Here is a 13463-nt window from a genome sequence, read left to right on the forward strand (position 1 = left end):
AGTTGCTGCAAGTGTGAAACAGAGAGAAAAGTCAAAATAGTTCTCAAAGCCAGCTTCCAGTGACATGCCTCCTCCAACAAGGCCACACCCCTTAAGCCTCCCTAAACAGCATCTCCAATTGCAGACCTAGTATTGCAATGCCCACGACATCCCATTCAGATCACCACAGCCTCTCTGCTGTGGATTGTCACAATCACATCAAATTCCAACTGGACTTTCTGAAAAGATGTGTGTCAGCCCTTTAGGTATACTGAACATGGGAGCGAGCACTAATGGAGATACTCTACAGAGAAAAACTCCTGAGTTGCTGCTGATCTCAGTAAAAAAGTTAAAGCTAGCCTCTCATAGTTCATAACTCTGTAACTCAGATCTCTCAATCAGGGTTGGTAATAAATGCAACTATTTTCATAAATAAATTTCAATTCAAAAACATCATGTAGAGCTGAAGAGATGGTTTAGCAATTAAGAGTACTTGTTATTCTTTCAGAGGACCCCAGATTCGTCCCCAACCCTCACACAGTGGCTAACAAATGCTGCCAACTCTAGTTCTGGGTGATCTAACACTCTCTCATCTGACTTGTGAGGGTACCAGGCATGCATGGGGTGTACATACATACATGCAGAAAAAACATACACATAAAATTCAACTAAAAACATCATTTAGTTGGACTTGAAAAATAAAATGAATTCTATAAATGTGTGATCTAAATTTCTGCTTTTGAATCATGTCAACCCTGGCCAACTCTAAAAGGATTCTCAACAGTGGTTCTAAACCTTTTTGTTACATAGCAGTGAGCTTACATTATACATTGAAAGTTTCAAATCCCTGAAGGCAGCATTTATTTATATGTTCCATAACTGGTGTGTAGGTAGGTGTGTACACACAGGATTGGAAAATTATAGTCCAGATACATTTTATATAGACAATTATAGAGAATATTGAATCAAAATGTTAAATACTACATTATTTTGGGTCTTGCCAACCCAGAATTTTGGAGTGAAAAGCCTAAACGTGCCTTTAACTTTTGGGGGGTTGGGTGAGGAGAGAGGAAAGTAGTAAATAGTTAAGAATCACTTGTGACACAGGATGGTCAGTATGGATGCACATTCTCTTCCTGGTGAGCTCTCACACGTGTTCATCTGTTGCCTCCACCCTAGAGTGTGCTGACAGTGTACCTAAGACTTCTGAACAGCTGGGCCTGAAAACACCCCATTTGAGGGTCGCGGTTGCAGTATGTTGAAGTATTTTTAGAATCACCACCAATGTCATAAACTTTTTCTGATTGTTACTTTCTTTAACTACGTATTTTGTGAATTTTTTCCATTTCTTCAGTCTTACATCAGAGTATAAAGACTTGTGACACATAGGGAAGAATAGATTTTTTTTTTTTTTTTAAATAGAGTTTTAGTTTCTGTTGCTGGTTAATTTTTTTCTTTGTGGAGTGTTTTTGCTTTTGAAACTAGGGTGTGAATTTTTCAGACCATTTGTTGCCTTGACTGCATAATGATGAAGACAAGATCAGTTTTATGTCAGGGTCTGCTCTTAGTCAGGTTTCTATTTGTATTTGCCATGCTACGGTTTTAGTTTTTGTGATCGTTGTATCTAACACACATTTTAAAACTTGGAATGTAGTGAATGACTGTTAGTGAAGTTTCTGTTTGTATTCTTATCTCCAGATGTGCCCTTGTTTACAGGCAAATGAAAGAATGAACACACACAGTTGTTTGTGGATAATATAAATAACATACCAGAAAACAACTGTATTTTAGTGTTCATTTAGAAAACAAGCATATTGATTTGCAGTTTCAACGGGTTTGCAGAGAGGACGAAATTTAAACAGAATTTAAAACAGAATTAGTCTGTTAAAATGGTGAGCCAGAGAGGCATTTCAGCCTATAGGATGAAGTTTGTTCCAAGCAAACATACAAACAACCTGAAGTGTGCCATCCTGGTTCTGTTTTTGTTTTGTTTGGGTTTTGGTTTTTTTGTTTGTTTTGGGGGAAGAGGACAGGGTTTCTCTGTGCAGCCCTGGCTGTCCTGGGACTCATTCTGTAGACCAGGCTTGCCTCAAACTTGTAGATCTGCCTATATCTGCCTGCAGAGTGCTGGGATTAAAAGTGTGTACCAGCACTGTCTGGTGAACATCCTGTTTCTAGTGTCTTTTGTGTTGTTGGGGATTTTGATAACTAAGAAATTCTGTGAAAGAACCACATAGGTATTGCACTGAGTTAAGCTAAATGGTCACTAATGACTAGTGACACTAGTCACTAGTGCCCTAGATACTGTGTAGATGACAAAAGAAACATGCTAAGTGTTGATGTGCCTCACGTATGTGGGAAGTTAGCTGTAGAAAGGGTCTCATTTGATGACATTAACGGTATGTGGCTTACAGCCTATCTAACTATACTGCTAATTGCTTAGGCAGCTTAGCCATTTTTTACATCATTGATAAGAAACCTTACCTTTCATCACAGAAATGTGCTCAGTCCCCTATTATAGAGATCTGCTTCCACAGGTATCACTGTAATTTATCTAAGAGAAGCCTAATAGTTAATCTCTGCCTTTAAATATTGATCAAAGAAACCAGCCATAGTCCACATCCTCTTGCCTCTAAACAAAGACACCTACACACCCTTAGGTAAAGTCACTAAAATAGTGTTACTATGCCAGGGAACTCCCTCAGGTTGTGGGGAGTTGGTCTTTTGAAGAATTTTGGAGGAAATGAAAGAGTAGAGTTTGTAAGTATATATTTATTGTCTTTTTCATGTTTTCTAAGTTCTAGGAAGTAAATATTGTCACCTATGAACAATACTTGATGTTTGGTACACTTAGGTTTTCTTTCTGTAGAAAAAAATTATTATAGTTGTACAAAATATTACATATCACATCTGTATGGTTTATATAATATAGTGTAAACTGTTTTATATAATGGTTCCTGATGCAACTGGGAGTTTTTGCAGTTCAATCAAGAATAGTCATTACCACTTCAGGTTATCTGAGTTTGATTGCTGTGGTTCCCATCATTTTTAAGAAATCAATTCTTAATCCAAAGTCACGATTTATTCCTGTGTCGTTTGAAAGGTCTGCAGTTATTAGTTCTTACGTTTAGGTCACTTTGAGTTAGTATTTGTGTATATGAAGTAGGTAACTGTTTCTTTTGAGAATGAATATGTCATCATACATGGATGTCATGTTGTCCTAACATTATTAAAAAGACAATCACACCAACATTCTATTCCTTTTTATTATCCAAAAAACAGTGTCAAAATTTATTTGGCTACAAATTTGAATGTTTAACTCTAGACACTTCTGGTTTACTTCTATTCCAATTAACAACAATAACTTCCTATACATTGTTGTCAGAAGCCTCTAAGGGCAGGTATATTCTTTTTAACTATATTCACCTTGCCCAGGTTGTGTTTTTCATTGAGAGCTTCATAATAACAGTTTTCTGGAAAGCTAGCTCCTTGGGAAAAATTTTCAGGAAAAGCATATAACTTCTTAATCCTTAACGTGGTGGTTTTTATTTGCCTTCCTGGAGCGATAAATGTCAGAGTTTGTACTCATGGTTTTCCTTTCCTGTCTTCAATCTTCTTGGCTCTCTGAGTTGTCCACTTTGGATTCTTATTTTCCTCGTCAGGAGCTCTTTGGAGCCCCAGTGGAATTTGAGAGCCAGGTAACTGTTTGCACATTAGCATGGCTTGCTGTGTGGCTTATGCCCCACGTGGACTTAGTGCTCCAGCACCATTGTGTGTGTGGTCTGAAGTTAATAGAGCCAACGGGTGGCTAGAACACAGGTCCTGGTCATGACAGGCTTTTAATTTTGGAAGCTAAGCTTCTCACCTTAGAGATCTGAAATTCTGTTGCTAGATCAGGAGAGCAGAAAATGGTTATCGTTGATGCTGTGCAAAGGTGGATAGGCAAACCATTCCATTGGTTTGCCCTTCCTAGTGTACTAGGTAGCAGTGAACCCCTGTGGATAACTCCTACAACACAGATTTAAGTTAATCGTTCAGCTAACATACATACTGATCTCTAGAAGTTGCTCTTATAATACTGCATCCCTATCTGTTTAACAGTACACTCGGGGTCTTAGAACACATACTTCAGTTGAGTAGTGAACACAATTTTGTTTAGAGTATCAAAATGAAATGATGGCTTATCCTGGGCTTGCTGCTGAGACTGGTAATGCAACATTTATGTACTGACGGTGTGGTAGAAAGGCATCTCAGCTAGGGTTTTACTGCTGGGACAGAACACCTTGACCAAAATCAAGTTGGAGAGGAAAGGGTTTATTTAATCTCTTAGCTTGTAGTTCATTATCCCGGGAAATCCAGATAGTAACTCAAGGCAGAGACAGAAGAAGAGGCCATGAAGAAACACTGCTTGCTGGCTTGCTAACTGTTGTTTGCTCATCCTACTTTCTTAGACCCAGGGATGGACCTGCACAGGAATAGTACCACTCATACCACTCACAGTGGGCAGGGCCTCTCTCATCAGTCACTAATCCAGACAGTATCCCTCAGACTTGCCTGTGTGCCAGTTTTCTCAATTAAGATTTCCTCTTCCCAGATATTTCTAGGTTTGTGTTCAGTTGGCAAAATCAACCACCACAGAATGCTTGTAATACAATCTGTTATTGCCTCCAGTCAGTTTCCTTCCAGGTTTTCACCCTTGGGTCTAGTAAGTGAGTGGATGTAGCCAAACAAGCCAACAAACAGAAACTTTTGTTCTTCCAGATATTCCATGATAAATGTTGATTGAAAGTTCCCTGTGTACTTCACACTGTAATTCCTAATTTTTGTAATTCAGAAAAGGAAAAACACAGCTCTGCCCTTTGTCTAACGATAAGACGTTACAATACTGCCTGTAATTTTACGTTCTGTCAGCAAATTAGTCTTTTCCTAACACATATTATGCTGAGAGCGTGTATGTGTTGGTTAAGTCAAATAGAATGGAAGTGCTGTTTGTGGCTAAAGGGATTTCACATGTCAAGGGCTAGGCAGCTCTTTTGAGAAAATGACAGTCAATTTGAGATACTAGTGAGTAGTCCTTTAGGCTTTGGGAGGAGGGCGGGGCAGCAATAAAAAAGCTTTGCAAAATGGTGTGCGCCCAGGGATGCAGGGCAATGTGTGCCCAGAGATGCAGGTCATTGTGTACCCAGGGATGTAGGTCATTGTGTGTCCAGGGATGCAGGACAGTGTGTGCCCAGAGATGCAGGACAGTGTGTGCCCAGAGATGCAGGACAGTGTGTGCCCAGGGATGCAGGTCAGTGTGTGTCCAGAGATGCAGGACAGTGTGTGCCCAGAGATGCAGGACAGTGTGTGCCCAGAGATGCAGGACAGTGTGTGTCCAGGGATGCAGGACAGTGTGTGTCCAGGGATGCAGGACAGTGTGTGCCCAGAGATGCAGGACAGTGTGTGCCCAGAGATGCAGGACAGTGTGTGCCCAGGGATGCAGGTCAGTGTGTGTCCAGGGATGCAGGACAGTGTGTGCCCAGAGATGCAGGACAGTGTGTGCCCAGAGATGCAGGACAGTGTGTGCCCAGAGATGCAGGACAGTGTGTGTCCAGGGATGCAGGACAGTGTGTGTCCAGGGATGCAGGACAGTGTGTGCCCAGAGATGCAGGACAGTGTGTACCCAGGCATGCAAGACATTGTGTGTCCAGGGATGCAGGACAGTGTGTGTCCAGGGATGTAGGACAATGTGTTCCCAGGGATGCGGAACAGTGTGTGTCCAGGGATGCAGGACAGTGTGTGTCCAGGGATGCAGGACAGTGTGTGTCCAGGGATGCAGGACAGTGTGTGCCCAGGGATGCAGGACAGTGTGTGCCCAGGGATGCAGGACATGTGTGCCCAGGGATGCAGGACAGTGTGTGCCCAGGGATGCAGGACAGTGTGTGCCCAGGCATGCAGGACAGTGTGTGCCCAGGGATGCAGGACAGTGTGTGCCCAGGGATGCTGCAGGACAGTGTGTGTCCAGGGATGCAGGACAGTGTGTGCCCAGGCATGCAGGACAGTGTGTGCCCAGGCATGCAGGACATTGTGTGCCCAGAGATGCAGGTCAGTGTGTGTCCAGGGATGCAGGACAGTGTGTGTCCAGGGATGTAGGACAATGTGTTCCCAGGGATGCGGAACAGTGTGTGTCCAGGGATGCAGGACAGTGTGTGTCCAGGGATGCAGGACAGTGTGTGTCCAGGGATGCAGGACAGTGTGTGCCCAGGGATGCAGGACAGTGTGTGCCCAGGGATGCAGGACAGTGTGTGCCCAGGGATGCAGGACAGTGTGTGCCCAGGGATGCAGGACAGTGTGTGCCCAGGGATGCAGGACAGTGTGTGCCCAGGGATGCAGGACAGTGTGTGCCCAGGGATGCAGGACAGTGTGTGCCCAGGGATGCTGCAGGACAGTGTGTGCCCAGGGATGCTGCAGGACAGTGTGTGTCCAGAGATGCAGGACAGTGTGTGCCCAGAGATTCAGGACAGTGTGTGCCCAGGGATGCTACAGGACAGTGTGTGCCCAGAGATTCAGGACAGTGTGTGCCCAGGGATGCAGGACAGTGTGTGCCCAGAGATGCAGGACAGTGTGTACCCAAAGATGCAGGTCAGTGTGTGCCCAGGGATGCAGGTCAGTGTGTGCCCAGGGATGCAGGACAGTGTGTGTCCAGGAATGCAGAACAGTGTGTGCCCAGGGATGCAGGACAGTGTGTGCCCAGAGATGCAGGACAGTGTGTGCCCAGGGATGCAGGACATGTGTGCCCAGGGATGCAGGACAGTGTGTGTCCAGGGATGCAGGACAGTGTGTGTCCAGGGATGCAGGACAGTGTGTGCCCAGGGATGCAGGACAGTGTGTGTCCAGAGATGCAGGACAGTGTGTGCCCAGAGATGCAGGACAGTGTGTGCCCAGGGATGCAGGACAGTGTGTGCCCAGGGATGCAGGACATGTGTGCCCAGGGATGCAGGACAGTGTGTGTCCAGGGATGCAGGACAGTGTGTGCCCAGGGATGCAGGACAGTGTGTGCCCAGGGATGCAGGACAGTGTGTGCCCAGGGATGCAGGACAGTGTGTGCCCAGGGATGCAGGACAGTGTGTGTCCAGGGATGCAGGACAGTGTGTGCCCAGGGATGCAGGACAGTGTGTGCCCAGGGATGCAGAACAGTGTGTGCCCAGGGATGCAGGACAGTGTGTGCCCAGGGATGCAGGACATGTGTGCCCAGAGATGCAGGACAGTGTGTCCAGGGATGCAGGACAGTGTGTGCCCAGGGATGCAGGACAGTGTGTGCCCAGGGATGCAGGACAGTGTGTGCCCAAAGATGCAGGTCAGTGTGTGCCCAGGGATGCAGGACAGTGTGTGTCCAGAGATGCAGGACAGTGTGTGCCCAGGGATGCAGGACATGTGTGCCCAGGCATGCAGGACAGTGTGTCAAGGGATGTAGGACAGTGTGTGCCCAGGGATGCAGAGAGAGCCAAGTGGCCAGGAGCTGAAGTGAAGATGTGGTTGACAGTGAAGTAAGGTCAACCCTGCATTATGTTTTGGGAAGGAAGGGAAGACACTCAATGTTTTTTAAGTAAAAGCTACTTTTTTATGTGCCTTGGACTAGGTCTTTAATTAGAGGTATGTTGAAGTTATATTTTCTGAACTGAAACTTGAATGTGCTTAGTGATGGCATGAAGCGTTGGTTACGGCAGAAGGCTCATTTTCTTTAGAGTTGCCAGAAGATGTCAATGCTGCTGGTTCTACTTGTGGACATTTAGAATTACAGTTGGAGCTGTTGGATTAACTTACCTCTTTTTTTTTTTTTTTTTGTCATTGTTTTTAATTTCTGTTTATAATTAGCATAGCTCAGTTTTAGTCATAATAACTAATATTTTTTTTCTTTGACTTGAGGGTTGTATTTTGTAAAAACCACTGAAGAATATATAAACTTTACTTCTCTATGACTACATATGATCTCTGACTTCAGGAGGTAATATAAATACAAAGTTATATTAAGGAAACAGCTCTAGAAATGAAGATATATCAAATGAGAGAAACTTTAACAAAAGTTTGTAAAATTATAGGTAAAAATATTTTGAAATTTAGATGAATACAATTTGATACTATTTTACAGTATTTTAATAAGATTAGTAAGTCTTTTATTCACTATTTTTCTTTACATTTTTTTTCTAGATTTAATCACTTGTTTGGATACTGTATCTAATTTTTTGGAACCCGAGTTCAGGTATGAACTTGTGTGTGTGTGTGTGTGTGTGTGTGTGTGTGTGTGTGTGTGCTCCAGCACACCTTTTCATTCTCATTCTTCCGTACTGCACAGTACTGTATAAAGCGTGATACATAACTAGTCATTGGTTCAAACTCCAGTCAAATAGTACTTACTTAAAGTCATCCAATTGCCATGTTTAAATTTGACTTTAGCTGAGGTAATGATTATAGCTCCAAAACAGAAGCATACATTTTATTTTTTTTATTGTTTTTATGGAGATGTCTATTGTAGGGAGCCGACAGAAGGCGGCTATCATCCTTGCAGCCATCTTGAGCCATATACCCTGACAAGAGACTTGATTACATCAGCCTACAACAGCTGAGCACACTCTGATAGCATCTTGGTTTAGATACCCAGGATCTTTCCTTGGGTGTGTGAGATTAAAGGTGTGTGACTTAAGGGCATGACTTAGAGATTAGATTTAGAGACAAGGCCTAAGGGCATGACTTAAAGGCGTGACTTAGAGGCGTGGCTTAGAAGTGAGACATATAAAAGGCGAGAGGCAGACAGAAGAAATTAGGGTAGTACAACTTGGAGTATAACTTGGAGTACGAATTAGGAGTAGGAATTAGGCATCGAGGAAGAAGACACTTGGACTAGAGAACTCGGAAGAAAGATTATTATTAGGCATTAGACACAGGCATTTGGTTGAGACTCCAGACTAGAACTCAGAACTTGGAACTTGGAGGCACCAGGGACTAGGAATTGGGGACTAGGAACTCAAGACTTGGGACTTGGACTAGGAAGAGAGACTGAAGAATAAACAGGATTGAATCACACTGTCTGGTCTCCATTCTTCACATCCATCCTCACTCTCTTGCTGAACCCTGACCTGCAGACTGGAGCAGCTTGGGGCAGTACAGACGCTGATAATTTAGCCCCCAAGGCTTTTGGCAGTGCGAGTTCCAACATTGACAGAGCGGTCCATTGACTTTTTGGCCCCCAAACGTAGGGCAGCTCGAGCTACAACAGTCTGTAATACAGGTTCTCACTGTGTGGCCCAAGTTGGCCTAGAACTCATGATCCTCTGTGTCTGGACACAGCCTCTGTGTCCCAGGTGCTGTGGTTCTAAGTAAAGTCTACTCTGAAGGGAGAAGGGCTCAGTCTCTTAAATCTGGCAAGACTGCTCCTAAAGTAGAGAAACTGTTCTTTCTAAATTTTATCTTAATATTATTTTTATCCTTTAAAGGTCTCATACATTTATAAAATATAGATTGGTAATAACCATCCACCACTACCTTCCCTTGAACTTCCCCTGTGCCTTCCAGATTCATGGCCTCATGCATGAGTGGCCATCACTGGGGCACAATCAGTTTTACCAGTGGCCAAACCCTCAAGGTGAGTAACTCCCTCTCAGCCACCATCAGCTGTTCTTCAGATAGGGCTTAAGGCTCAGAGTCTTTATTTTTCTTTTCAAATAGATAGATGATAGGTAGGTAGGTAGGTAGGTAGGTAGATAGATAGATAGATAGATAGATAGATAGAGAGAGAGAGAGAGAGAGAGAGATAGAGAGATAGATTGATGGCATAGGCTATAAGAGCATTCTTAGTGTTCTTACTCCAGCAATATCTGCTTTATGCCTTTGTCTTGTGCTTGGATAAGAATTGATTTCTCCTTGATTTTCCATTTCTGATCTTTTATATTTGGGAGGGGGGAGTGTCAAGACAGGGTTTTTCTGTGTAGTCCTAGCTGTCCTAGAACTCACTTTGTATACCAGGCTGGCCCCAAACTCAGAAATCTACCTGCCTCTACCTCCTAAGTGCCACTATTAAAGGCATATGCCACCACGTCCGGCCCCATTTCTAATCTTGGTTGAGTTTCTTCTATAAGTCACACTCCTAGCATTTGATTTTCTAAAATGCAAGTCTGGTTTTCCTGCTTAAAACTCTTTGAAACTCTTTATTAGATAGATAGATAGATAGATAGATAGATAGATAGATAGATAGATAGATAGATAGACAGACAGACAGACGGATGTAAAGGCTGTGCATATTCCCTGACCCAGTTTTCAGTGTCTTTGACAAGCAACCCTTGGGTCTTCCCTGCATTCTTGTCTCTGTGCAGTGTTTAAACTGCTCCCAGGACAATTTGCATAGAGTTACTTTATCCCTCACTGCTTAGGAGAACACTCTCATCTTTCCAATGCCCTTCTCGATAATTTTTGCCATGATGGTACTCCCCTAAAGAACATTTCAAGACTAAGGAACGCTTCAGGGCTAAGGAGAGCTTGGTCAGTAGAGCTGTTCAGTCTCCCAGACCTTACATACAAAGCCAGGCATGGCAGCACACTCCTGTAACCCCAGTGCTGGGGAGGTGGAGACAGGAGGATCCCTGGAGCTCAGGGCCTGCCTAGCCTAGTTGATAAGCTTGTTCTTCTTTATTTATTATGCATATCACGTTCTGCCTGCATATGTGCCTGCCAGAGAGGGCGCCAGATCTCATTAGATGCTCATAGATGCTCCTGAACCACCATGTGGGTGCTGGGAATCAAATGTAGGACCTCTGGAAGAGCAGCCAGTGCTTTTAGCCTCTGAGCCATCTCCCCAGCCCCGAGTCTGAATTTTTGGTTCAGGGTGAAAACCTGTCTCCAAAAAATAAGGTGAAGAAATACTGAGTGTCCCTGGCATTGACTCCATCTTTTACATACAAATGAACATGCATTCGTACACACACAGCCATGTGTGCACATAGAAGATTGTTATTTCTGTGAAAAAACATGCTACCTTCAGTGTTTGTTGTTCAGTGTGTCCTGGGCAACTCGGCGGAAGGGTCAGCTGGGCTCGCTCTGGTTTCCAGCACTGTCGTCACCACGCACATCTGAGCTCTCGTCACTCTGTTCCGCTCATGACTCTTTCTTTCCTAGAAGCCAGAGTAACCTCTCTCAAAAGTTCCTCATCAGTTGCACCTGTAAGCTGTCCTGGTCCTTTACTGGCTTCCTGTTTTTATCTAGAAGTATATCCCCTACTTCAAAGCCCACACGGCTTCTGCGGGATCTGCATCCTGCTCCTCTAGCCTTCCTGTACTCACTGTACTTTCTTAGGAACATGCCTGACCCTCTGTCTGGGCCATGCTCTTCCTAGCTTCTAGTGTGCATATCCCATCACTGACTTACCTCAGTGATACCCACTTGCTCAGATAAGCTGTGTCAAGCTGTGTGTAAGAGGAGCCAAGCTTTGTGACTCATGTAACACCATTCTTTTACTTTCCTTGTCTTTAAAATAGGAATAATAATATAATAGTAATTATAATAATCTATAATAACACTTGGGGTTCTGCCCATGCATAGCATGTTTGCTGACTGTATGATGTGTCTTATTAAGTAGGAATTCTCCCAGTTATTTCAAAATCCCCTTCCCCACCCAAATGTCTGCGTGAGTTCTGGCTAAATGGTTTCTTCTGCCACTTGAATGTGGACTTAGGTGACAGGGCTATGTTTATTTAGTTAGCATTCATAAGTCGCAGGCCTCATCAGATAACATGGCGGACATTGATATAAATCTGTGAGTCATGGTAACTAGGTCTGACAGTCGAAAGATGTCTACTGCTCATGGTGAAGTAAAAGAAGGAATGGTAGATTTTCGAGAACATGTTTTGTCAGTGAGTTCAATATGTGTGGGTGGAAGAAGTCTACATGGCTATTTAACAAGGCATGGCTCCATGCTCTGTATGCTGGATGGAAGCGTGCATGAAGTGTATGTGGTCTCTCTTTGCCATATCTTCCTGCAGAAAGTGAGCATTCTGTAATCTTTCACTTGTTTTCATTCTCAGTAAGTACTGCCCAGCTGGCTGTCTGCTGCCTTTTGCTGAAATATCTGGAACAATTCCTCATGGATATAGAGACGTAAGTTGAATACAGATGTACTTAGCTGCTGCGGAGACTGTGATTTTAAACTTGAAAACCCTTAGGATGCCACCTGGTTGTCCCAAAATGAATATGTATTATGTGTCTCTGTCTTCTCATATGTTTGATATCTTTATAGTAAAATTAGTGCTTCTGCTAAAAATGTGTTTTGTTACCATATAACAAATAACCTATGTTTCTGAGATCAGATGTTTCGAGAAAGAATAAGTATCTTGCTTATGAATAATCAATCAGGAAAAAATTCATTTTCCTTTTTGTGTTTGTTGTTTGCTTTTTCAAGTCTTCACCATTGTGTATGGCTGGAATCCATGCAGGAGTAGTGTCGAACGTGGTGGGTGGCCAGATCAGCGTTGTGATCAGTAAAGGCACACCGTATTATGAAAGTTCTTTGGCCAACAACGTCACTTCCATGGTGTAAGTGCAAATACTCTTTATAGTAAGCATGCTGTTTTCTTTTATATAATTATTTGCACATCTTTCATTATTTTCTGTGTCCTACCCTTTAGAGAGAGTTTGTGGGCATGTGCCATTTTCTTTCCTATGTAAAACAGTATATATTTTTCAGCATTGTAAGAGTTGATAATAGGTTATGTGCCAATATCGTACCATCTTATATAAAAATATTTGAACATTTGCTGAATTCATATCTATCAGGGAATATGGGGTGACCTGAATCTGAGCCCCACAGATATCAAGGCACAACTACATGTGTGTAGGTTTCTGGTGGAATACAAGATGGGTGTGGTGGTTTGTGCCTGCAATCCCCAGGCGTAGGCCATAGAAGCAAGAGGATGGGGAGTTCAGTCATGCTGAGCTATTCAGTGATTTCAAGGCCAGGGAAGGCTGCATGAGAGAGACCCTGTTTCAAACAAAATAAAGAAATACTTTGCATCCTCTTGTGACTGTTTGAACATAGTGTTAAGGGCGAGGGGGGTAACTGAACACCCTCCAGGTCTTCTGGAGTGTTAAGTGTTCTTAGATCCTCTAACAGGCAGTTGTTCTTTTATCTGACCCTTCCTCCTCCTCAGCTCACAGCAGGCAGGCTGATTTTCTCTAAGGGAAATGCAGTAGCCAGGTCTAGTGTGTTAACCAGGAGACTTGAGTCTTACCTCTTCCTCTGAAAAACACATCTCTTCCTGTTCTTTCACAGTAGTAAAAAAATAAACAGTTTTTTTTTTTTTTAAGATTTATTTATTTATTGTGTATACAGTGTATAGTGTTCTGCTTGCATGCATGCCTGCCAGTCAGAAGAGGGCACCAGATTACATTACAGATGGCTGTGAGCCACCATGTGGTTGCTGGGAGATGAACTCAGGACCTCTGGAAGAGCAGCTAGTGCT

At 43.4% G+C, this 13463-nt stretch overlaps 1 protein-coding gene across 1 annotated transcript in view; it reads left to right on the forward strand.

Annotated features, from left to right (window-relative positions):
• Dcbld2 (discoidin, CUB and LCCL domain containing 2) overlaps positions 1-13463 on the forward strand; it is a 59366-nt gene that overhangs the window by 26268 nt on the left and 19635 nt on the right. Inside the window, exons 4-6 of the mRNA XM_034515020.2 lie at positions 8167-8218; positions 12030-12102; positions 12404-12537. Coding sequence (XP_034370911.1) covers positions 8167-8218; positions 12030-12102; positions 12404-12537 — 259 coding nt within the window. The remainder of the gene's footprint in view (positions 1-8166; positions 8219-12029; positions 12103-12403; positions 12538-13463) is intronic.

Source organism: Arvicanthis niloticus, chromosome 12, assembly GCF_011762505.2.
Source record: "Arvicanthis niloticus isolate mArvNil1 chromosome 12, mArvNil1.pat.X, whole genome shotgun sequence".
Taxonomy (NCBI): Eukaryota; Metazoa; Chordata; class Mammalia; order Rodentia; family Muridae; genus Arvicanthis; species Arvicanthis niloticus.